The sequence below is a fragment of the Phyllostomus discolor genome, chromosome 4 (assembly GCF_004126475.2).
Source record: "Phyllostomus discolor isolate MPI-MPIP mPhyDis1 chromosome 4, mPhyDis1.pri.v3, whole genome shotgun sequence".
Lineage (NCBI taxonomy): Eukaryota > Metazoa > Chordata > Mammalia > Chiroptera > Phyllostomidae > Phyllostomus > Phyllostomus discolor.
Genome location: NC_040906.2, coordinates 39,103,626 through 39,128,784, shown reverse-complemented (window position 1 = coordinate 39,128,784; position 25,159 = coordinate 39,103,626). Strand labels below are relative to the sequence as shown.

Here is a 25,159-nt window from a genome sequence, read left to right as displayed (position 1 = left end):
CTTAAAAATATTCAGTCATGTCTGACAGTTTACTGACTGCCAGTAGAGACAAGAAAAACCGTGTACTGGCTATTAGAGATTTTCTCTGTCAATTACCTAGAAGGTGAGTGCAGTTAGTCTGCCCACTCGCGTGTGTGCGTGAGTGCGTGCGTGTGTGTGTAGCTTGTAAAGGAGAAAAGTAAGAGGAATATGCAGAGTTAAATAAAAATTTTCCTAACATATACTTAGCTTTAAAACTTTAAACAATTTATCATTGAACAGTGGCAGATATTTTGAGTAGAAAAAATGGTAATTGTTTATTTCTTCATCTCTGGAAAAGCCATTTCTTGGCGAGATGGATCATTTAGGTAGCTCACAGCTGTTCACATTTTGAAACTCTCTGCAGATTTCCCTAGAGAGATTTACAAATTTTGTGGAACATTCTGTTTAGAGTGGGGAATATTTTTAAAAGAAGGAAGACCATTGGAAAGTCAAAATTCTTGCATCTTGGTTTCAAAAATTTACTAAGGGGAAGGAAGTAGCAGCTTCCTCTGGCTTCTAACTCCACAGCACCTGCAGTTTAAAAAAGAGTTCCATAAATTGAAATCACACCCTCTGTGAAAATACAGATTAAATATGGTTAAAGACCCTGAAGACACTTGGGTTTACAAATGACTTAGCTGATGTTATCTCATAATGAGGGAACGACAAATCATCAGTAATGTTGATAAGAATGAATTAATTATGGCTACTTAGGATTTGCTTAAAACTTATTAGAACAAACTATAGATTGAAATAAAAAATTTGGTACTAGAAATAATTTATTCTTCACTAAATTTTGCTAGCTCTTTTAAGAATGATTTTAAAAGAGAGTAAATACTTTAAAAAATGTTTCAAATCTTTCCATGAACTTTAAATACCAAGATGACAGTGTAAATTGGAAGCAGATGTATCATTTTCTTTAGGATGCATGTAATATTGGCAGGGAGAAAGTTCATCAGAAAATGTTGCTCTAATTGTAAATAACCCCCAAATGTTAAGTCATTTAGAATCTCTCAAAGTGAGTGGGTCCCCGTGTAAAGTAATAACTTGGATGCTTATCATAAATCTCTTGACGTTTGAGGATCTAGCAGGCACTAAAAAACAAAATCTGTTACAGGTGTCGATTTGTATATGACAAATTGCATCAAGATAGGCTACTTTTGAAGAAATATAGCAGATCACCGAAACTGACCATATTACGCTAGAAGAATACAGTTATTACAAGCAAGGAGCCTAGCAATGATGATTTTTTATTTTTAATCACAGAATGTTTTTTACATATTTAAGCTCACTCTTGGTGTTGGATGCATTTAACTAGAAAGTGTTAAATGTTTATATTTATTTTAATTATTTTTTTAGCAAAGCACTATAGGAACATAAGTGAAAGATCAATTAGCATTAAAGGTTTAATAAGCTGTTCTATTTTTGCCATTAAGAAGTACAATTTCATCTTTATTTCTACTTCCCTGTCGTATGTGACTCATTCCCTCACATTCTTCCTTATCCTTTATGAATTTTCTCTTCCTCACTAGTACTTGAAGTTCTTTGTCTACATGTGTAGAGGGTGTGTTGAGTGGCTTTGCTTTTGTTGGAAACAACACATCATTTCAATAGAGAAAATCTATGTAATTTATTCTATAAAGTCCCTCTCCCCTCTCTTTTATCTTTTCTATTTTTTTTTTGGCGGGGGGGTGGGAATTCTGTTGTTTCAAGGACTGGCTCCTTAATTGATATCCTAATTCTCTCATTTTTTCCTAGCCCATTTTTCTTTTCTATGGCTTTTTCTTTCAATAGCTTAGAGATTTTCTGCACTCTTCTTCTAGTTATTGATTTTAAATAAATGTTTATTGTTTTTAACATTTTTTCCTTTTGTTAATAATACTCACCTGAGGATATTTTTATTGATTTGAAAAAGAGAGAGAGAGAGGCACTTTGATATGAAAGAGGAATATCAATTGGTTGCCTCCTCTTTGACTGGGGATCAAACATGCAACCTTTTTATTACATGAGACAATGCTTCAACCAACTGAGCCACCTGGCCAGGGCCATCTTTTTTTCCCTTTATAATCGAGGACTTTTGTTGTCTTTTCTCTGCATATACTAATTATAAGGGTTACAGTAAATAGAAAAATACTTAGGTTTTTATATCTCTTAATAGCATAACATTTAAATTATTTTATGGAGTTTTTCTCTGAAAGTTTTTTATGTATCTTTTGTGTAATTTACTATGAGGCATGTTAGGATTTTTGTTCTGTTCTAGCTAGCACATATTTTCTACAATTTCTCTGTTTGGTATACAGTAATGCTATTGATTTCATATGTTAAAATTGCATATAGCAATGTTGCTGAACTCCAATATTACTTCTAATTGTTATCTTATGTCCTCTTGGATTTTCAGTTATGAAAAGCATATGAAAATAATTCCAATGCAAGATTTGTACCTAATTTCTACTTATCTTTTTGTATTGTCTGTAAATTTATGACTGCCTGCATATGTTGAATAATAGTAGTAATAGAAAGCATCTTGGCCTTATTCTTGGGTTTAATGGGAATGTTTCTAAGTACTATGTTTATCAGATTAAGGAAGATCTCTCTAGTTTTCAAAGTTTTTATGTGTGAAACAAGAGTTAAAATTAAACATTTTTTCTTTATCCATTGAAAATAATAATTTGACTCATACTTTTTCATATTTTTAATGTTTTATTACATTAAATAATGATGAAATTTCAACCACATTTATGTTTCTCAATAAATTATCAGTATTACAGTATTACAATTTTTTCTTTTGCCTCATATTCCAGTTTGGCTCAGGTACTAATTGGTATCTTTTTTAAAAAATTGAAAGTTTCCTGGCTGGCATAGCTCAGTGGATTGAGTGAGGGCTGTGAACCAAAGTGTCACAGGTTCCCCCAACAACCGCACATTGATGTTTCTCTCTCTCTCTTTCTCCCTCCCTTCCCTCTCTAAAAATAAATAAATAAAATCTTTAAAAAGAAATTGAAGTTTTCTTCATCATGGATTTCTGAGTTAGTTTTAAAGAATTTTTTAAAAGATTTAAAAAATTTTTTTTTTTTAGAGAGGGGGGAAGGGAGGAAAATAGGGAGAGAAACATCAGTGTGTAGTTGCCTCTCATGTGCCCCCTACTGGGGACCTGGCCAGCAACCCAGGTATGTGCCCTCAGTGGGAATCAAACTGGAGACCTTTTGGTTCGCAGGGCAGCTCTCAATCCACACCAGCCAGGGCTTGAGTTAGTTTAAAAAAATATTTCTCTCAGCTACTCACATGTTTTATGTCCCCTCAGATTTAGCGCCTGGGGTAAGTGCCTCACTTGCCTCACTATAGCCCCGGCCCTGCCCATCATATCACAAATATCAAACAGTGCTCATCCCACCCAGAAGCTGGGAGTGGGATTGTGAATCAAATATGGTCAATCAGTCTAAACATAATGTTCAGGTCAAATCTAGTGAAAGGACATTTGGGTCAAAGACAGTAAGGCCAGGATTTTTTTTTTTAATTAAGACTTTATTTTTTAAAGCAGGTATAGGTTTACAGTAAAACTGAATGGAAGGTTAGGCATTTTCCCATATATCCTCTACCGTGACATGTATACATAACCTCCCCCAATATCATCATCTCTGCCAGAGTGCTACATTTGTTATAACTGTAAACCTACATTGACATATCACTACAATCCAAAGTCCATAGTTTGCATGAGGGTTCACTCTTGGTGTTGTACATTCTGTGGGTTTGAACAAAAGTGCAGTGGCCTGCATCCACCACTGTACTGTCACACAGAACAGTTCCACTGCCCCAAACTCTTCTGTGCCCCACCTGTGCATCCTCCCACCCAAACGCTTGACAGTCCCTGTTTGTTTTACTGCCTCCATAGTTTGCCCAGTCCAGAATATCATATAATTGGAATCATATGGTACCTACAAAGCCTTTTCTGATTAGTTCCTTTCACTTAGTAATGTGCATTGAGTTTTTCCCATGTTTTTTCATGGCTTGGTAGTTCATTTCTTTTTGGCACTAAATAGTATCTCACTGTCTGGATATATCACAATTTATTTAGCCATTGACCCACAAAAGCACTAAAGGATGTTTTAGTTGATTCCAAATATTGGCAATTATGAATAAAGTTGCTAAAAATCTGTGTCAGGTTTTTGTGTGGACATAAACTTTCAACTCCTTTAGGTGAATACCAAGGAGTGTGCTTGCTGGATGGATTATTAAGATATGTTTTAGTTTTGTAGGAATCTGCCAAACTGTCTCCCAAAGTGGCTATACCATTTTGCATTCCCACCAGCAATGAATGTATTTAATATGAGTTGCTCTTGTTCCACATTTTTGTCAGCATTTGGTGGTATCAGTGCACCTAATTTTGACCTTTCTAACGGGTGTGTAGTAGTGGCTCATGGTTGGTTTAGCTTGCATTTCCTTGATGACAGATGATGTGGCACATCTTTTCACATGCTTATCTGCCATCTGTGTTATCTTCTTTGATGAAATGTTTCTTAAGGACTTGGCCAATTTTTAATAGAGTTGTTTTCTTACTGTTGACTTTTAAGAGTTCTGTATATATTTTGTCTATTAGTCTTGTGTCAGATGTGTGGTTTGCAAATATTTTCTCCCTCTCTGTGGCTATATTTAAATCTTTTGGTGATGTCTTTTACAGAACAAAAAGTTTTAATTTAATGAAGTCTATCTGGTCAATTATTTCCTTCGTGGATAGTGCCTGAGGCTTGGATTTCAATTCTTTGAGGGAAGAGAGTCCAAACTTTTTGAGAAAACGTTTCCCTGAAAGGATGTGGGCCTTCAGTTTGGAAAGTATCTTGAAACTTTGTGAAATTAGAAAATAAAGGCAAAAATGTTTGGCAGCAGAATCACGGGTAAAGATAAATTGAGTTTTGATGACAGTATGAAGCCCTGATCTATCCATACTTAAGTCAAATACCTCTGGCCTTTCCACTTTTGTGCTTAAATATATCTGTTTTGTTTTAGACTGTTTGAGTCAGAATTATTTTCATCTGTGAGCAAATTGTTGAAATCAGATTTGTTGTCCTAATGCTCCATTTATTGTGTCCTATGATTAAAAGCATACAAACAACTCCCTTTTCCCTCTCCCTCATAAAATGAATTACCAGGCACCACTGCTGTCTTTAAAAGTTGTCTGAATAATTCTAGCCAAGACACCAAGTGTGTTTAGAGTAGTTCACAGATTGGATGTGAGGGACTGATAAGATCAAGGCTTCCTGCTCTGCATAGCAGAATGTGGGGAAAGCAATTAAGGTGAGTCTAAGATAAAGCCCTTGAAAAGACTTGAAAGTCAAAAGTTGAAAAAAGTAAATTCAAATTAAATTTCATAAAAACCAGACAAAAGCAGAAATGACTGATAAAAAATCCAAAAAGTTCCCTAAATAAGGCAACTGTACTGTTGTTTTCTTCTTTTTTTCTTGTATAGAAATGACTACTTCAGTAGTCAGGTTGGAAGTCATTTATATAAGGTATACTTCTATGATATATATATTTATATATATATGTCATATTTATAAAATTATATGAGATGACTTGTAGAATTATATACATAATGAAGTAAATGTAGAATATGTGGACTGTAAAGCATAGTATAGTAATTTGTGTGATAAATATGAAACATAACATAGAGATACACATTTGTAATTAAAAGGGAATTATTAGGAAATTCAAATTAAAGGAGGTAAAATTTATTGGGTCTGGTGGAACATTTTTTATCTTTGTCTTTGGACATTTTATCTTTGTGATAACTGAAGAACACTACATTATTTTTGAACTATGAGAAACTTCATGAATACAACAATTATACTTTATTATTCAAAATACTATATATTTTTTCTTATAGTGTAAAATATACAATCATTTGAGCAGTTTTTAGAAATGACTCTCTAAAATTTTGAACAGAAATAAAGTATATAAAAATAGGTGCATGCTATATTATGTAATCCTTTCTAAATTTACATTTAGATGCATTTGATTTGCAAAACAAAACAAGACAGTACTACCAGGGGAATTTTGTTTAAAAACACAATAAAAATAATATCTGCATGCATTAAACACTGACGCCATCTTGATATAAGGTATTTTAAAAAAGATTTTATTCATTTATTTTTAGAGAGAGGGGAAGGGAAGGAGAAAGGGAGAGAAATGTCAGTGTGTGGTTGCCTCTCACACACCCCCATCTGGGGATCTGGCCCACAACCCAGACAGCTGCCATGACTGGGAATCGAACTAGTGACCCTTTGGTTCACAGGCCCATGCTCAGTCCACTGAACTACACCAGCCAGGGCTTGACATAAGTTTTATCTGACTAAATAATGAAGTCTTGAATGTTTATTAGAGAAAACAATTACTCAATTTGTCACCAAACTAAAAAGGGGTTCAGCTACCTTCTGCCATCAAAAGGTAAACTCTGGAGGCAGAGGCTGGTGAGAACAGAAAGGATTTTTATTCAAATGCACAAAGATCTGGAAGGATGGGGGACTCTCAGTTATCAGGCTCATCTTGTCCATAACACACAGACAAATCCCCACCATCCCCAGAAAAAACAAACAAACAAAAAGCAGTGCCCAGAGTTCCTGCTTCATTTTAAAGTATAATCCTTTGGAGCCCAAGGCAGCTAAGTGGTCCTCTAGGTAGCTTAGTTTATTCCCAGCTTCTGTACGGCTTCAGGCTCCCTCCTGGAGTCTGCATGTGGTGCCGGCATCACCATTGGCAATGTGGCTTCTAGCAGTAAGGCCCCATGCACCTGGGTGGTGGAGCTGGCAAAGGCACTGGTGAATGCTCTATGAGGTCAGCAAGAGAGAGACTCCTTCCTGGAGGCATGGGCCACACTACAGTTATGTGGCCCGCAGAGAGGGAAGGCCATAAGCAAGAGAGTTTCCTTTGTTTTCCTGGGTTTATATTAGTTTCAGGTATGGTATGGACCAGGTGCTTCCTCATAATGACCAATTAAGTTTCCAGACTTCTGCCTGCTCTGGAAAGGTCCACCCCTTGACCAATCCCTATTTTTCCCCAGGCTAGACTGACAGGCTTTTTTGGTCTAGCACCTCTCCCTGTTGGCATTCTGACCTCTGTGGCCCATGTGTCTGCCTTCCCTGGTATCACACCCACTTAGGAACTGGAGGTGGGCAGGAGGGTTCTCCCCCTATTGAATTATCTTTCTAGCCTTGCGTGTTCTCAGTGCAAAACTTCCTTAAAATTCTACATCCTTGTCATGACCCTGGGTAGTTTGTGAAGCTATTGTCTGGCCACTTGCCATGCCCTCAGTGCCATGATGAGGAGTACGGCTAGGTGCAGAAGTGACTCCAGCTGCACCTCCTGGGCAGCCCCTCCGTTTCCTGTCTTTAGTCCAGACAGGCATCTATTGGTATCAAATTCACCAGTGTGCTGTTTATGTGTCCTTGGTGGCAACTTGCTACTTGACCTAAGGAGACTTTACCCTTTATTCAAAGCTATTACTATCCATGTATAAATGACAATAGAACAGAGTTTACAAAGGATTTTGATTTCCAAAAATCTCAAATTCTCATTTTAAGTCAGTTACTTAAGTGCTGGATATTTAAATTAAACATTAAAATTTATCTTAGGTGAACAAATTAATACTATTTTGTAATGATGTGAGTTTTATGCTGTGGGATGAAAATGATTTGTAAAAGTATGCTAGTACTTTTCATATTGTCTTGAAACATCAGCTGGATTTTACAGTTTATATCAGCTGGACCCTGACTTTAGATGAATCGTCTGGAGAATATCAGATGTTTCAATAGGAAATCAGCATGCATAAGCTGGGTAATTAAAGATATACTCAGTGAATAGTGAATGCTATTTAACTAAATTGAAGAAGGTATTTCATACCTTGAAATTAAATCATGGGGAGTAGGATGGGATTAAGTGCCAAAAAGTGAGTCCTTGAAGGATTTTGAGTAGTGGAGAAATACACTGAATTAATTCATAAGAATTATCAATACTGAAGTGAAGAATGCAGTAGAGGTAAAAAACCTGGAAGTTGGGTGAACTTTATGAAAAAGGAAGTAATACTGATTTGGGATTGATTAGATGTAGAATATAAGAGAAAATATGAAATAAAAATTGGGTTCAATCTTTCAAGCCTGATGAACAGAAAGAATAATGACACTGTTGCTAGAGAGTGGTCACTAAGCTAAACTAAATGGATGACGTGATTAGTTGTTTCTAGATGACAAGTTCAAATTTAAATGTGAAGTGTGATGTGAACAGTACAGAAACTGAAATGTCTAAGAGGCTGTTGAGATGCCAGATTGTGTGCAGCTCAGCAGAGAAGGAAAAGTGCAGATCTGGAATTAGTGAATTAACTCCAGAGAAATGCTAAAGCTCTGAGAGTGAACAGTGTGTGAATTTTCTAGTAGAACCTTTCTGATAATTTTCTTTTCTTCTTCTATAGAAATAACACACCTTTTTTTAAAAGTAAGAATTACTTGTTGCATGCACAGAACCTAATGGTGAATGAATGGGTTTAATTAAGGAGGTTTAAATACTTTTGGTAAGAAAAATTTTTTATTAAACAACAAAATTAGGAAGTACATAAGCAGAATGTCCTTTAGCTTGCAATTAAGAACTTCCCTTTCCTAGGAAGTTTCTTCTTATCATGATCTGTATTTAACACATATTTTTTTCAACCACCTTTATTGATATAAAGGGTCATTAATGGGCAAAAAGAAAGTTAAATCAGACAAAATCAGGTTGGCACATGACAGAATTGACTCTTTGTTCGAATATGGTTTGGCTCAAGATCCACTGATGTACGGTTAATATAAAAGAAGTATGTCTAGGGAGGGTAGCACATAATAGAATTCTGCTGTTATCAGGTCTTTCCAAATTCACAAGTGAGTAGTCTTTATCAGAAGAAGGTGCTTGTCACCATTTTAGATGTGAAAATCCTAAAGTGCTTGTTTTTTAATGGCTGTATTTCTTACTCTGAGCATGGGCTATACAGGAGATTATTCTCCTGTATATTATGTGTACATATATGAGCAAAACAAATAAGTAACATTGTATTATGAAATAGATGATGACCAAAAAAGGAAAAACAGATTTATTTGATGTGGCCAGCAGTCTGGGGTAGTCAAATGGTAAATAGAAGTCAAGAGAATAAATAAATTCATAGTAGTCAGTTAATAAATTATAGCCCTAGAATAAACAATTTGACTAGATTAGAAAAGGAATGGTGATAAAAATGTATTAATAACAGGTAACATGTGCATAAGAAATTCATGAAAATATTAATTAAAAAGGATTTTAAAAATAGAAATCATAGTGAAAAGCTTCATCTAAAATGTTTAGATGTTGTAATGATATCCTATTTCTACTGAATGCTTCTTTCTTTTTCTTTTAACTTTAGTGAATCTTCCTTTTGATATTCTTTTGATGAAACCTACAAAATGAAAAGAAACAAATTTATACATGATAAAACGGTTTATTGTGTTACTTTATCTAAAATGTCCTCATTATCTTTTAATATTTAACATAACAAGTGTGATTAGTTTAAAAGCCTTTATTTTGTCTACATCTTTGTATAGGGCAACCTGTTTCTAAGGAAGGCACTTCGCATGTATAAAAGTTAGCTAGAGTGAATAAACATGTTTATGTTTATTATTTACTTTCAGTTAGATGTGCATGATCATTTTATTAAAAATATAAAGATGTGGCTGTATATGACTGGGGGAATATAGATTACTTTATTTACATAATTAACACTATTCTATAAATGTGTAATTTTATATTCAGAAGAAAATACTTAATTTTGTGCATTATAAAAATCTCAAATATATTAGTATAATCCTTTAAAATGAAAATTTAGTATGTAAATATTAAAAGAATAAAATTATTTTTAATTAATTATTTTTCTATAAAGATACATTAAGAGAAATTACAGGTAATATCCAGCAATATTATCTTAATGTAGTAGAAAAGGGAACATTTATTAGATAAATTATAACACCTTAGTTCTTATAATAGAACTAATTTCATATTTTTCATAGATTAAAATTAATTCATTATTTCAATAAAATTGTTTTCTTAAACACTAGTGAATTAATGGGAAGAACGTCTTCTCTACCTTTTCTGCAAGCCCTCCGACATGATCTTTGGGAAGTAAAATTATTTTCATTCCCTCCACATCCACTGTAATTAAATGGGAGACACATCCTAGTAACTGAATCGTAGTAGAATCTTCTCTCGTTAGCTTTACACAATCCTCTGTCTGCTGGGGTCAGACACCAGTGGGGGCTGCGATAGCCTAAGAAGATGAAGAAAACATAGTAAGTCATTATATGATGGTTAATCTGAGACTTTCATATTATTATTTATAGATGAGTGCTGTGGCATTTTTATGTGAAAGAGCAACCTAAATAAATAAAAGTAGTACTTAGTAAAATTCATGTATTTCAATTCCATGAAAATGCTTAACCAATCTCTAGGTGTCTGCTGGACTGAGACCTCCAATAAATGAAAAAGCAGGTATATTTGTTAAGGGAAAGAACTATGAGTACTGTTTATATATATAACAAAAAACTAGTACATAACCAAAGCAACAATTATTAAACAATTTAATTTCTGGTAGTTCATTAATAATATACCCTAAAAAACTATTAATATTTACATATCATTTGTTCATCAATCAACTTTTAAAAAGTCCCGAAGAGCAACATCCTTATTTGTTGTCTGGCATAACTGAAGCTGAGGAAGAATTTCTTCACTTGATTAACAAACTTTTGAACGATGTAATATAATCATGATTTGAAGTGAAGGAATTCAAGTGTAAGAAAATATAAGCTTCGGAAAAGGAGCACAGAAGAAATGGTTTGACTTAATAAGAAAGCTTTCTCATAAATTGAAACATAAGTTCTAGATGAGTTACACACTTTTGCGAAGGGAAATATACTGCTGAAGCCAGTAAGATAAAACACTTGCATGTTGAACCCAGACAGACATGCTGGACTGGCAGTGGGATTAAACACTCTCAAAAACAGAAGATAAAAATACAACTAGGGTAACTCAAGGAGCACTCTTTTCCCTAAGGCAAAGCAGAGAAATTGATTCGGCCCAATGGTAGTATTTAGCTTGTTTGGGAATTCCTATCAGTGAGAGGAAATTGCTACGCTTTAGCAACAGAGCCAAACTGCTTGATATTACTCGTGAACCAACATTGCAGTTGTGTTGTTGGACAGTGAGAAATCTGTATAAGAAGACTTCAGTGGCTTTGTCAAAGGGTGAGATGTGGGACAGCAAATGCAGACAAATATTCGATATTGGCAGAAGATAGAATTTTGAGGAATCCCAGAGCCAAGGAGGGCAAATAGGACATGGAGACAGAAGTAGGCTATCTGATGGCAAGTGAAACCCAGATGAATAGTCTATAAAATATAAATAAAGTGAAACAATTTGAGATAAAAATTAAATCTTAAATTGGTATACTTATGTTTACTGCCTCTTGTCTTGTATATATTTAAGTAAAGATTAGAATGTCTTGATATAATAGTGCATATAATAAGAGAAATTATGGAAAATATAAGAGGAGTTGGAATTTTGTAGAAAGAATGTATGAGAAGACATTTTAGAAGGGTGATAAACTTTGCCCAATATAAGAACTGTAATCACATAAAGAATATTAAGAAACTCCCAAGATCTATAAAACTAAGACACTATACAAAATCATGTAGTCTAATTTATGCTTTTGTGCATCCTATTTGGGAGGTGTGGTGCACGATCATTGCCATCATACATCAAAACTAAAATGTATTGGATGAGAATGCGTTCCTAATTTTCCAGAAAATTTTGAAATCTGTCACCAACAATACCTTATGCAAGAGGGATTTTCTAACAATTTAGGAGAGATGCATGACATTGAGTCCCCCCACTGTGAAACCTTTTCCCATGTGTGTGCTATGAGTTCTCATCCACCTGAAGGCCAGGGTGTGATGGTTATTTGTTACCACTTCCATCTCCATGAACTTCCAGGGTCATCACCGATGTTTAGAAAAAATACTCTATAAAGAAGTAGACTGATTCGAGAAACAGTGAAAACAGAGGAAATTTCTATTATTTTTTTTTCATTCTTAGCAAGCACCTACTGGTACATTATAGCAGATATGTCTGATGAAATATAATTCATACATCTATTTCTTTTAATATTTATACATAAGACATATTAGCCCACAGTAAGTTGCAGATACTATATGAAGATGTACTTGTAAGTTGTACACTTCTCTATAAATGTTAGTTGTTATGACTTAATAACAATGCCATCCAGTATTTGACAATGTCTGCCACTGAACAGATCTACACAGAACCAAGGGTAATGTTCCTTATAATGTCGAACAGGCAAGGAGAAGGCAGAGAGTGGGTTGATTTCAGAGCAAAGGCACAGTTGACCAGCACAGATGCCATCAGAGAGTTTCACTACCAATTAAATTCTTAGGCATCACAAGCCCTGGCTGGCATAGCTCAATGGATTGAGCACGGGCTGGGAACCAAAGTGTCCCAGGTTTGATTCCCAGCTAGGGTACATGCCTGGGTTGCAGGCCATAACCCCCAGCAACCGCACATTGAATTTTCTCTGTCTCTCTCTCTCTATCTCCCTCCCTTCCCTCTCTAAAAATAAATAAATAAAATCTTTTTAAAAAAATTAAATTCTTAGGCATCACATTGCCTCTACCTGAAACTCTTTTAGTGTCTCTGAATCATAAGGTGTTTGGCATGTTGCTTCTCACAGCCTGGGATCTGGTGTGCAGACTTGAATTATGCCTCTTAGCAGATACCTGCTCCTATTTGGAGTGTCTGTTCGTGACTGACCTAGTGACAGTTTATCTCACTTTATTTGCCCTGATTTTAATTATTACCTACACAGATCATCAAACACCAGTCACCTTTGATCCAGATTAGAGTCGAGGTTCCTAACATTACAAATAAGTATATATTGATAGTGAGTTAAATTTGAAATTAATCACTAAAGATATAGTATTATAAATAGTTAACATTTAAAAGTTTTAAATAATAAGGTAAATTATCATCAATAAGGAAGTTTTTATGAGGCCATTTTGCTTCAGAACATGAATTATACCTAATATATAAATTAATATATTTCTCCTCAAATCATTTTAACTCTAAGCAGGAAAATATTATTGAGTATGCTAGCATAAAAACAGCATAATTAACATAATGAAGCAAATGGTTTCTTAAAGACATTTTAACTCGAAAATACTTTGAGTCTTGGATTATCATCTGGTTTAATCACCCAAAGTGAGAAAATGAAAAGCTTTTGTAACTTATAAGAGATAAGCTTATCTGTTTTCAGATAACATATTTATTCTAGATAAACAGAGGACTTAACTGTTCAGAATCCAGATTTGGGTATGTACAATGAAAGAAAATTTAAAGGTTGAAATAATTGCACAATGTGATTTTTTGATCCTAGATTATAATTATTCACATAATATTTTTAAATATTTATTTTATTTTATTTTTAGACAGACGGGAAGAGAGAAAGAGAGAGGGAGAGAAATATCAATGTGTGGTTGCCTCTCTCATGCCCCCTACTGGCAACCTGGCCCACAACCCAGACATGAGCCTTGACTGAAAATTGAACTTGTGACCCTTTGATTTGCAGGTTGACGCTCAATCCACTGAGCCATACCAGCTAGGGTGATTCACATAAATTTAAGATAGAATAAAAAGACACTAACCTGACTTCTGTTCATTTTCCAAGGGACATTAATTACCAAATACATTGTGTCTCAATCTTTCTGTAAATAACCAGTTGGGTAGTTTCCATGTAGAGAGTCTATGATAGGTTTCAGAATTCAGGTAGTTTCTTCCAGGAATTATCACCTAGTATGACTGCTAAATTGTAAGGTAGCACTTCGAAGTCAGTTTTATATGTGAGGCAGTTTATGTGAACTTTCTTTTAAACTTACACAGTAAACTTTGAATCTTATACTCACTTTAAATCTTTACTGTGATGTCTTTCTTATTGTTCCCATTTTACATGGCTATTTAGCTTTTAATTTTACAAACCAAACCAGGTTTTATGCACCACATTGTGACTTGTAAATTATTTTTGTCTTCTGAGACTGTTTTATGTAATTGAGTAACTAATCATTCTTTGAATACGAAGTTCTTTTCCCCCCACAATTTTGTGTGAAGAAAAACATATTTTTGTTTTCTAATTACAAATTATCATTGTAAATCGTTCAAGTAATACAAAAGTAACAAATAAAAACAAAAGTTCCTCATAATCTGACCCTTGTCCTTTAACTACTATGAATGGTTTGGTAACTATCTTCTCTCAAAATTTTTGCATATGTAAACATATTACTATACCATTATGTCTTATTATTATACTTGATATTATTTGCTAGATATGTTCTTATGTTTGTTCATACATATACCTTATTTTTAAAATGTATGCACAGTATTTTGTTTTTTAAATTAACTGCAGATGTTTAATGTAGTACACCATTACTCATGTACTGGTATATAGATTATTTCTATTTTTTTCAATTCTAGACAATGGTTCATGGACATACTTGCACATAGGTTCAGATATTTATAGAGGAGATATTTTGAAATTAGAATTCTGCAAAAACTATATTTAATTTATTTTTTGTAGATGCAGCTGAATTTTCCACTGAAAGTTTATGTATATTTATATGTCTGTAGTGTTTAAAAGTACCTAAATATTATTTAACAAAATGTAGGCTTTACTTCAATATCTTTATTTGCTATATATTGCTTTTTTCTTTTCATACCCACAAAAGTAGAAGGGTACTATGTAGAACTAGTAATTGCTCATAGCTCCTCAAATGTTCTACAAAATATAATTTATGTAGAACTTAAGATGCACTGATCTTTATTTTTATTTTTTATTTATTTTTATTTTAATTATTCAAATACATTTTTCTGCCTTTTATTCCCAGCCCAGCCCACCCCCCAGCCCTCCTCACCTACCTCCCGTTTCCACCCTACCCTTGTTTTTGTCCATGTGACCTTTATACTTGGTCCTGAAAATCCTTCCCCTTTTCCCCTGAAATTCCCTCCCCTCTCCCCTCTGGTCACTGTCAGCCTGTTCTCTATTTCAATGTCTTTGGTTATATTTTGCTTCAGTGTTTGTTTTGTTGATTAGGTTCCTGTTAAAGGTGAGATCATATGGTATTTGTCTTTCACCACCTGGCTTATTTTGCTTAGCATAATGCTCTCCAGTTCCATCCATGCTGTTACAAAGGGTAGGAGCTCCTTCTTTCTTTCTGCTGCATAGAATTCCATTGTGTAAATGTACCATAGTTCTTTGATCCATTTATTTAAGTGATGGGCACCTAAATAGGTGCCCATTTGATCCATTTATTTAGGTGATGGAAGCACCTAGGTTGCTTCCAACAGTTGGTTATTGTAAATTGTGCTGCTATGAACATTAAGGTGCATAGGTTCTTTTGGATTGGTGTTTCAGGGTTCTTAGGATATGATCCTAGCAGTGAAATTGCTGGGTCAAAAGGCAGATACATTTTTAGTTTTCTAAGAAAATTCTGTACTATTTTCCAATAATGGATGTATGAGTCTATAATCCCACCAACAGTGCACTGGGGTTCCCTTTTCTCCACAACCTCTCCAACACTTGTTGTTTGTTGTTTTGTTTATGATGGCCATTCTGACTGGTATGAGGACATACGGAGGATCCAGAGACACATGAAAAGATGCTTAGTATTGCTAGCTATCAGAGAGATGCAAATTAAAACCACAATGAGATACCACTTCACACCGGTCAAGATACATTGATTTTTAAATGCATCATTATTTTATGTGCTGCTTGTAAAGAAAGAAAAAAAACAATTACTCTATTATATGCTATCATTTGTCAGGTTCATAATAATTTAAGCATGTTAAAATATGGAGAAATCTGCATCTTAGAATCAATAAAATGTGCTAATTCATTTATGTGTGTCAATATACCAAAGTTAAACATATATAAGCACATACAAATGGGAATAGAAATGATAGCATGCTACCCATTAGGCCAAAGCTGAGAGGGGGTCCAATCAGTGACAAGATGATTACTGTAGAGATGTTTTTAGCAGGTAGCAAGCTTAACATTTTACTAGGCTACCACTATACAAAATAGACTATTTCACACTCAGCTTATTCTATGATGTTGGGGATTCTCCAGAAACTACTGTCAGTCTTGCATTTTATTTACTTTGTGATGAACTAGAAAAATAGCAAAGAAATACTAAAAGAACATGCTAGCATGTTGACAGCAATTGTTTCTGTGTAATGGAAATAAGGCTGATTTACTTCTGTTTTTCTAACTTTCATGTTGCATGCAATTATAATGCTCAAATTATATAATACAACATATTATATAATAAATATTAATAGTTTATATAATAAAGATGTTTGAGAGTGATCCCAGTATCCTGTTATCATAAAGTGCCCTGTGGTCATAAAGAAAAGGCTGGAGATTGGAATATAGTTCTGATTAGGAATGGAGTAAATTTATTCATTAATTTAATAAATTTATTATTTACATGAAGTAAATCTGTACAGCAGGAAAAGAATGTATCTTTATTCATTAACAAGAATCAAGTAGCATTAAAGGGGAAGAAACTCACACTCCATGTAGAAAAGAAGAGAGGACAGACAGTGGGAAAATGTACAATGTGGAATTTTTTGCCAGTGTGTACTAGAGCACTTTGCTGAGTGTGAAATGTAGAAAGTAGACTACTAGACCACTTAAAACTAAAAGGTTGCGGGGGAATAGACTGTAAGGAGCCTTGTCTGGACAGAGAAGCCTCCACCTATTGAAAGAATGGGTAGATACTTGCTGGGTTGAATTTCTTTCTCTAGATCAGTGATTTTTCAACCACTGTGTCACAAGAATTTTTTAAACAAGTAATAGCTGACTACTTAATCAGGGGCACTGACTTCTTTTCCCGTAGATTGACAAATAGATAAATGACAGCAGTCAACACAACAGTAGCTGTCCAGTGTGAATGCCCTGTCTTGAAACATAAATACATAGGTTATATAGTAGAATTGTATCTTACTGGTTATATCACATAATAAAGTTGAGTTGACTGGTTAATTCTTTGTACCAGAAATCCTTCTATATAAGCACCAGATTTATTAAAAAGTCCTTTGGAGCAAAGTGAGTAGGTAAAAACTATTACTATCAGTATTTTTTGTAAATAGCCTAAATTATGCATTTTTTGGCCAGATTGGCAAATATTTTTGGTGTGGTGCAGAATTTTGATAATTAGTTTATGTGAACCATGAGATGAAAAAGATTGAAAACTGCTGGTCTAGATACTGCCTAATCCAGGGGTAGAGTCCACAGTTATTTTCATCCAGGGATTTTTTTCTAAATAAAGCCATAATGCAAATGGGCAATAGACATATGAAAAGATGCCCAAAGTCACTAACCATCAGAGAAATGCAAGTTAAAACCACAGTGAGATACAACCTCACACTTGTCAGAATGGCTGTCATCAATAAACCAACAAACAATTGTTGGTGAGGATGTGGAGGAAAGGGAACCCTAGTGCTCTGTTTGTGGGAATGCAGACTAGTGCAGTCATTGTGGAAAGCAGTATGGAGTTATCTCAAAAATTTAAAAATGCAACTGCCTTATGACTTAGCAATTCTACTTTTGGGAATATATCTGAAGAAACCCAAAACACTAACTGAAAAGGATGTATGCACCCCTATATACATAGCAGTGTTAGTTGCAATAGCCAAGATTTGGAAGCAGACCAAGTGCCCACCAGTAAGTGGGTAACTGAGAAAGCTGTGTTACATTTATACAATGGAATACTAATCTGCTTTTAAAAAAGAAGGAAATCTTACCTTTTGTGACAGCAAGGCTAGATCTGGAGAGAATTTTGCTAAGTGAAATAGCCAGTCAGAAAAAGACAAGTACCATACGATTTTACGTATATGTGTAATCTAAGGAATGAAATTAATAAACAAAATAGAAGCAGACTCATAGATAGAAAGCAGGTGGACAGCTGTCAGAAGGGAGGGTGTTGTGGGGCTGGGTAAAATACATGAAGGAATTAAGCAAAATAAACAAACAAACAAAACACAACCTTCCCCAAAAAACCTCTCATAGACAGACAATAGTCGGGTGATTACCAGAGGGCAAAGGGGATGGGGTGGTAGAAGAGCATAAAGGGGGAATAAATGGTGACAGAAGGAGACTTGAGCTGGTATCATAAACACATAATATAATATGTGTTTACCGCATAGAATTGTACATTGAAACCCACATAATTTTATTAACCAAAGTCATCCCAATAAATCAATAAAAAATAAAAATAAAAAGGCATTTACATGTTAAAGAAAGAAGGAAGGAAAGAAAGAGAGAAAGAAGAAGAAAGAAAGAAAGAAAGAGAGAAAGAGAAAGAGAGAAAGAAAGAAAGAAAGAAGAAAGAAAGAAAGAAAGAAAGAAAGAAAGAAAGAAAGAAAGAAAGAAAGAAAGAAAGAAAGAAAAAGGAAAAGAAAAGCAAGCAAGCCATGGTAAAATTACAAACTGTGAAACTTAGGAGTATAATTTACTATAAGATAATGATGTCTTATAATATGTTAGAAAAACTTTCTTCATATCATATTTGCAAAATTGGAACCCTTGTAAGACTTTAGTAGAAGATGAAAAATAATGTTAATTTAGGTCCTTGATCTGATCTTAAGGAGGAATGAGATTTTAATAAGCAAAGGAGATATAGAGGAGTTTGGGTAAAGGAAAGTACAATGATTAGAATATTCCTGGTTTGTTGGGGTACTTTGCTAATGCCAGGCTATCTGAAGAACGGGGTGCACAGTAAGGCAGTGGGATGCAAAGCTAAAAATTAAGAAGCTCCTTGAACACCACTATATTTGGATTTTATGATGTAGACATTAATGAACCACTGAAAGTATTGAAGGATGAAAAAGACTTGAAGCAAATCTTGATACATAAAGCAAACTCAACCGGGCATGTGCAGGTTAAATCCACTGGAGACTTGCAACAGAGAAGAAAACAAGAGGACCCTAACTAATGCAGTTACTATGGGGATAGTTAAATTAAGCACCAAATTAAATGTGGAAATGGGGAAGAGCTAAGGGGAAGATTATTCTACTTTTCTAGGCTGATTGACTTAGAAAATGGACCATCTTCCTAAAGTATTATGAAATATAGTTATAGTAAAATATAGTCATAATAATTTAGTCATTTATAATTTTATCATGGCTTTCTTCCAGTGTGGCATTACTTAAAAATTCCCCAAGTGAAGATGGACTTGTGAACTATGTCCATGGATGAGTTAGCATTTAAGCAAGCAGGTCCAAAATGGTAGGTAGAGGATACATTGAAGCTCATGTTTTGAGAAGACAGAAAAATTTAATTTTGACTTTGTTGGAAGTACAATATGGTGACTCTCTCTTCCCATAACACTGGTGCAGGTGTCTGACTTGGCATATAGAGTAGGCACTGAAGTCATGTATGTATCTGTCTCCTTCCTCATTTCACAGGCATGCCTGTAAACACAAAACTGTCTTATTTCTTTTTCTCAGACTCCCAGTCCTCATGACAATTCCAGTCATGTAAGAGGCACACAATATTTGTTGAACTGAAATGAAGTATAATGTCTCTACCTCAGGTTGGAAACATAGGTTTCCAAGTCCTCTGATTTGAAATAAGACTCAAAGACACAAAACACTAATTGATATTTTATAATTGTGTTTTAATTGTATCAGTGTTTTATGTTATTTCAGTCACTTATAATATTAAGTAATTAGATGCAGATGCTTCAAATCAAGGCTTTAATTGTATTAAAGTTGTCATGAATAAAATATGTATAAATAATACCTCTGATTATTGTATTTTTTCCATTATCAACCTTCATTGACACTAATAATCATCATCATCAATTATTAATACTTTTGAGCTCTTACTTTGTGTTAAATAGTGAATTAAACATTTTATATTTTCATCACAATTCACAATGTTCACAAAACTTTATGAGATATTACTTTCCACATATAAGAAATGAGGAACCTGAGGCTCAGAGTTGTGTGACTTTTTTAAAGGCCATAGAGAGTTGGTAAATAGCAGAACTAGAATTTAAACCCATATCTTTCTGTGAATAAAACCAACACTCTTAACCACTATGATATGCCATCTGAAAACTAAGAAGAAAATAAAAAAAACTAAGCAGAGATGTTTTAATGATTATGACATAAAGTTGTCAGAACTTTCTTTTTATACTCGATTTCCCAAATTCCTCTTCTTTAAAGCTTAGGTTCAGAATGTCTTAGAATGTCTTAGATGCTTCATACCCTCAGTTACATGTATGAAGTTGGAATTTACTAAATTTGAATAAGAGAAATATATCTAATCAAAATAGACCAGCAGATAAGAAAACTAGAAACAAGTCTTGGGAATAACAGTGCTGAGCCAAACAGTATTCAGAGTGCTCAAACATTTAAAGGCAAGAAATATTGGGTTGTCATGTTCACCGTGGACTGATTCTAGAAATAACAGACCAAACTTCCTGGATTCTATGCACTCTGTGATCATATTTGTGTGGCCAGATCCATTTAGTGGCATTAAGATGTGACAGAATACTAAAAACCTCCTTCTGTTGTGTCCCTAGGGAAGACAGAGTTGGGATGTTCCTAATCAACACATTTTATATCAGTGATTCCCAAAGTCATTCCTGCAGAGATCAGCCAGTAGTCAAGAAGAAAAAGGGCAGTCATTACATTATACACAACACAGGGAAGCTTTTCTGACTTGTTCCTACTTCGTTCCTAACTTGCCCTATAATAGTCAATACTGAATCCATGTTTAATAGGGATTTTTTGGCAGGAAACGTGTGCCATCAAATTAGTCTAATTTATTATTAAGTTTTCATTGTATGGTATTGTATTGTATTCATTTGTGGATCAGTTTTGATTTATAGCTGTCTAAGAGTCACAGGCATAAGAAGTTATTTTCTATTTTACTTGTTCATGTAAACTTAATGTCTCAATTCAAAATAACTTGGTTTACAAATTGGAAGTCTGTGATTGTTCTCTTTTAAAGGTATCTACATATTACTTTAAGTTTTAGAAGTACTTCTCTGGAGAAATCTTAGGACGAGGGCCAACATTTATTTTTGTCCAGGAAGAAAGGGATTAGCTAAAGCAGTCAGTGGTCACCTAAGGTGACTGGGTTCTGATAGCAGCAATCTTGGCAGAGAAGGGCTATATTTTTGTGTCTCACCTTCTCCTCTGACAGGAAGTAGAAGGCCTGGTAGCTCCTCTCCACAGGTTCTTATCTAATTTTGGAAAGCCAGCTTGTCAGAAAATCAGCATGTGAAGCACCAGAGTCACCATGTAAGCATACTGAGATTAAGAGGGAAGTTTTTATGCTTCCTGGTATGAAAACGTGTTATGAAAAATAGAATACTTCTTTGGGACTGTGCAAGTGGGTTGTCCATGAAAAGGGGCTTTTCAGAAGCATGGACAGTGCTTGTGGCTCAGTGTGGTACGCAGCTGATCAGGGGTGGGGCAAAATCAGGGTTACAGTTAGGAGTATTCTTGTATTATTGTTCATTAATATTATATTACTTATTATTAATCTACTTTGGCCCACCCCTGCATATTATACTTATTATACATTATATATAGTATACTGAATTATATATCTGATCTCTGTGATTGTTGATCTATCTATCCATCCCTAGCCATCTATATGATGTCTATGCCACCTGGTTTTCCTGAGTCAGTATTAGATTATGCTTTTTTTACCCTTTTGGTTGGGGAGGGGTTATAGTGTTCCTATACATATGATTTTAAAAAATGAAAAAATTAAAAACAAAACTTTTACATATACATTTTTTGCAAAATTTTACAAAGTCAATTTTCTATCAATACATATATTTAAAATAAATAAAGAACATTTTTTAGCATACTGTGTTTATTTTCATTAGTGTCCCAGTTTGCATTACACATGATTGCTGAGGTTAAACTACATACAAAGGACTGGTGGTCTGAACAAAACAAGTAAGACTAAGAATGGAAGAGACAGGAATAGACACTTCATTGGGAAAAGCAGTGGGATATAATGACTGGCTAGTAACAGAGAAGTGACTCCAGTTTACCATGCCCGCTTCTGGAATAATTGGGGAAATGGAGTCAGAACTTGGAGAGTTTGGAAAGGGATAATGAAATGTTACAAATACATTTCTTTTGTCTTTGAAGCCTGTGTTTCTTCTGTGTGCCAGCATTCTCAGCTCAGACGAGTTACTCTCACCTGTGCACAGGTACATGCTTACAAAATATTTTGTAAAAATCCCTTCAAGACAGAGTACGGCTTGATCTTGGAGATCACCCAAGCAGCCTATTAATATTGAAATATGGAAGTAAAAGAAGCAAATGAAACCTCAGTTATGCTTAATATGCATTCACCTATCTTGACCGTAGGGGGCTCACTGGAAAAATTATTTTCTCAAACTCATTCGGAATATTATGGAAGTTAAGAATAAACACCAATTTAAAAGAATTACCAAATCATTTCTAGTACCATTGAATAGAACTTCTAGAATGCTTTTCCTGCATCATTATGAAGGAGAAATATTAAAATTATATTTATGTATATCTCACCTAATAACAGTAACACAATCTAGCTACATTTTGGGGATATTCATGTGCTCCACCTAAGGTTTATTATTTAATGTAAAGAACTTTAAATGTATGATATTCTATTTGTATTGTAGGCTATGTTACTATGCCTACAAACTGAATCAAAACCTTAAATAATTTTACATCATTTCAAAAAACCTAATGTTAAGAGAACCTTTCACATATACTAAAACTTGGACTGATACCAAAAGTGTCTTCAGAGACCTCAGCAAAGCCCTTTGATGGTGTGCAGAAGGACTAATCCAGCTGTAGACAGGGTGGGGCACATCGCCGTCCTCCCCTCTGACACTTGGATGGGATAAAGAAGGGATTTTGTGGGTCTCAGATAACAGAGAGGGACAGCTGCACCCCCACTTCCTGCGTCTCGGATGGGGCAGAGAAGGGCTTATGCATGTTTTAGGAAGAGTAGAGACGGAGCTCTGCTGTCACCCTTTACCTGGTCAGCCACCCTTCAGACCGAACTTACTGAAGCATTGCAATATTTTCATTGTTTAGATAAAAAATGTTTACAAAACGAAAAAAGAAGAATATATTGTGCTTACTGAAAAAGAGGGAAAGGGGTCAAATTGGTTGGACAAATTTAGATTTTGAAGCAAATAAATACAGTAAAATAGTTTCTAGATAAATAAAGGAGGCAATATGCCCTAATTTTAAATGAAGTTATTATGAAAATATCATCCCCTAAGTTTTTATTATTTTAAATAAAAATCCTCTTAATAGAGTTTTCTTTTAAACTCAAGTTGTGAATTTTTATGGCTTCCTATATTAATCATTTACTTTTATAACCATTAACTTATTTATGACTATTAGTGCACATCTAATAAAGAGAGAGAGAGGAACATTTATCAGATGGCATTTAAAAGTCATTTGTTGTCCTGGCTGATATGGCTCAGTGGATTGAGTGCTTGCCTATGAACCAAAGGGTCACTGCTTCAATTCCCAGTCAGGGCCCATGCCTGGGTTACAGGCCAGGTCCCCAGTGGGGAGAGAGTAAGAGGCAACCACATGTTGATGTTTCTCTCCCTCTCTTTCTCCTTCCCTTCCCCTTCTCTAAGAATAAATAAATAAAATCTTTCAAAAAAGTCATTTACTGCTAAAAATAGCTGAATCATTCCATATGACCCAACAATTCCTCCTGTGGGTATTTATCCAAAGAAAATAAAAACACTAATTTGAAAAGATATATGCACTGCTAGGTTAACTGCAGCATTATATATAATAGCCAAGATAGGGAGGCAACCTAGGTGTCTCTGATAGGTGAATGGATAAAGATGATGTGGTATATCTACACGATAGAATATTATACAGCAATTAAAAGGAATAAAATCCTGCCATTTGTGACAACATAGATAGATTCTAGAGGGTATTATGCTAAGTGAAATATCAGACAAAGACAAATACTCTATGGTTTTACTTACATGTGGACTCTTAAAAATGAACAAACAAAACAAAGCAAATACAGACTCATAGAAACAATGAAAACAGGGAAAGGGAACATAGTCAATAATGCGACAAATTTGCACAACAAGTGATTACTAGAATTAGTGGAGTGATCATATTGTAAGGTTAAAAAGTTCAAATCACTATGCTGTGCACCTGAGAGAAATATAGGCAATGTAAGATTGTATACGAAGTTCGCTCAAATAAAAAAATAAATTTAAAAACTTATTTACACTCTCAAACTTATTTTCTTTGTTTCTTCTTTTTATTTTGGTAGTGTACCTGCAAAAATCATAATTTTCATAGAGTTATTTATAAAAAAACTTCAAGGCAAAAGCATGCCCTAACCTATTTTACTCTTTTTTAATGATAAATGCCAATGTTCTCTCTTTGAATTAGTAAAGTAACCTGAACACAAAATATTGAAACATACTGAAAACTGATTTCACACATTTCTTGTATTTGTAGTTATATTTTATCACATGTATATTTAAACCCATTTATAAGTTTGTCATTCTAAACTCTCACATCTTTCATAGCAATAAGGTTGAGCATGCTTTTCAACATATGATATTTACCTGGATAAAACAAAATGTCTTTGAAAGAAATAGGAAAGACATCATTTGGAAGGATACATAGAAACAATTCAATGAAACTATTTAGTTTTAAAGATAAAAAATCAGAACTCCAAAGTTATTTATCATTATCACAAAGTGGTCATTAAAAATTTAGACTCAAATTCATCTGGCATTGAATTCACTGCTCTCATTATAGACACTAAGGACCTTACGTCCTCTTGGATTTGCCATGCTCTTCCGCTCGCAGCAAAATGTTGCATGCCCTTTACTTCATCCCCAGTGCTTCTAGAACGTAGCTGACATGCCTACAATTTAGAGGATTTAAGCCTGAGGCACTCAATTCATTTTTGAAGTAAACATTAAAAATAAACACTTTACAGGAAGAAATTTATGTT

The 25,159-nt window shown here is 34.3% G+C and overlaps 1 protein-coding gene across 1 annotated transcript in view; it reads right to left on the bottom strand.

The window, feature by feature from the left end:
- Positions 1 to 8,575: 8,575 nt before the first annotated feature.
- The window catches only part of TFPI (tissue factor pathway inhibitor), a 50,050-nt gene continuing 33,466 nt past the window's right edge, over positions 8,576 to 25,159 (bottom strand). Inside the window, exons 7-8 of the mRNA XM_036023198.1 lie at positions 10,151 to 10,330; positions 8,576 to 9,466 (exon numbers count right to left, since the gene is read on the bottom strand). Of these exons, the coding sequence (XP_035879091.1) occupies positions 9,372 to 9,466; positions 10,151 to 10,330 (275 nt within the window). The 3' untranslated portion in view covers positions 8,576 to 9,371. The remainder of the gene's footprint in view (positions 9,467 to 10,150; positions 10,331 to 25,159) is intronic.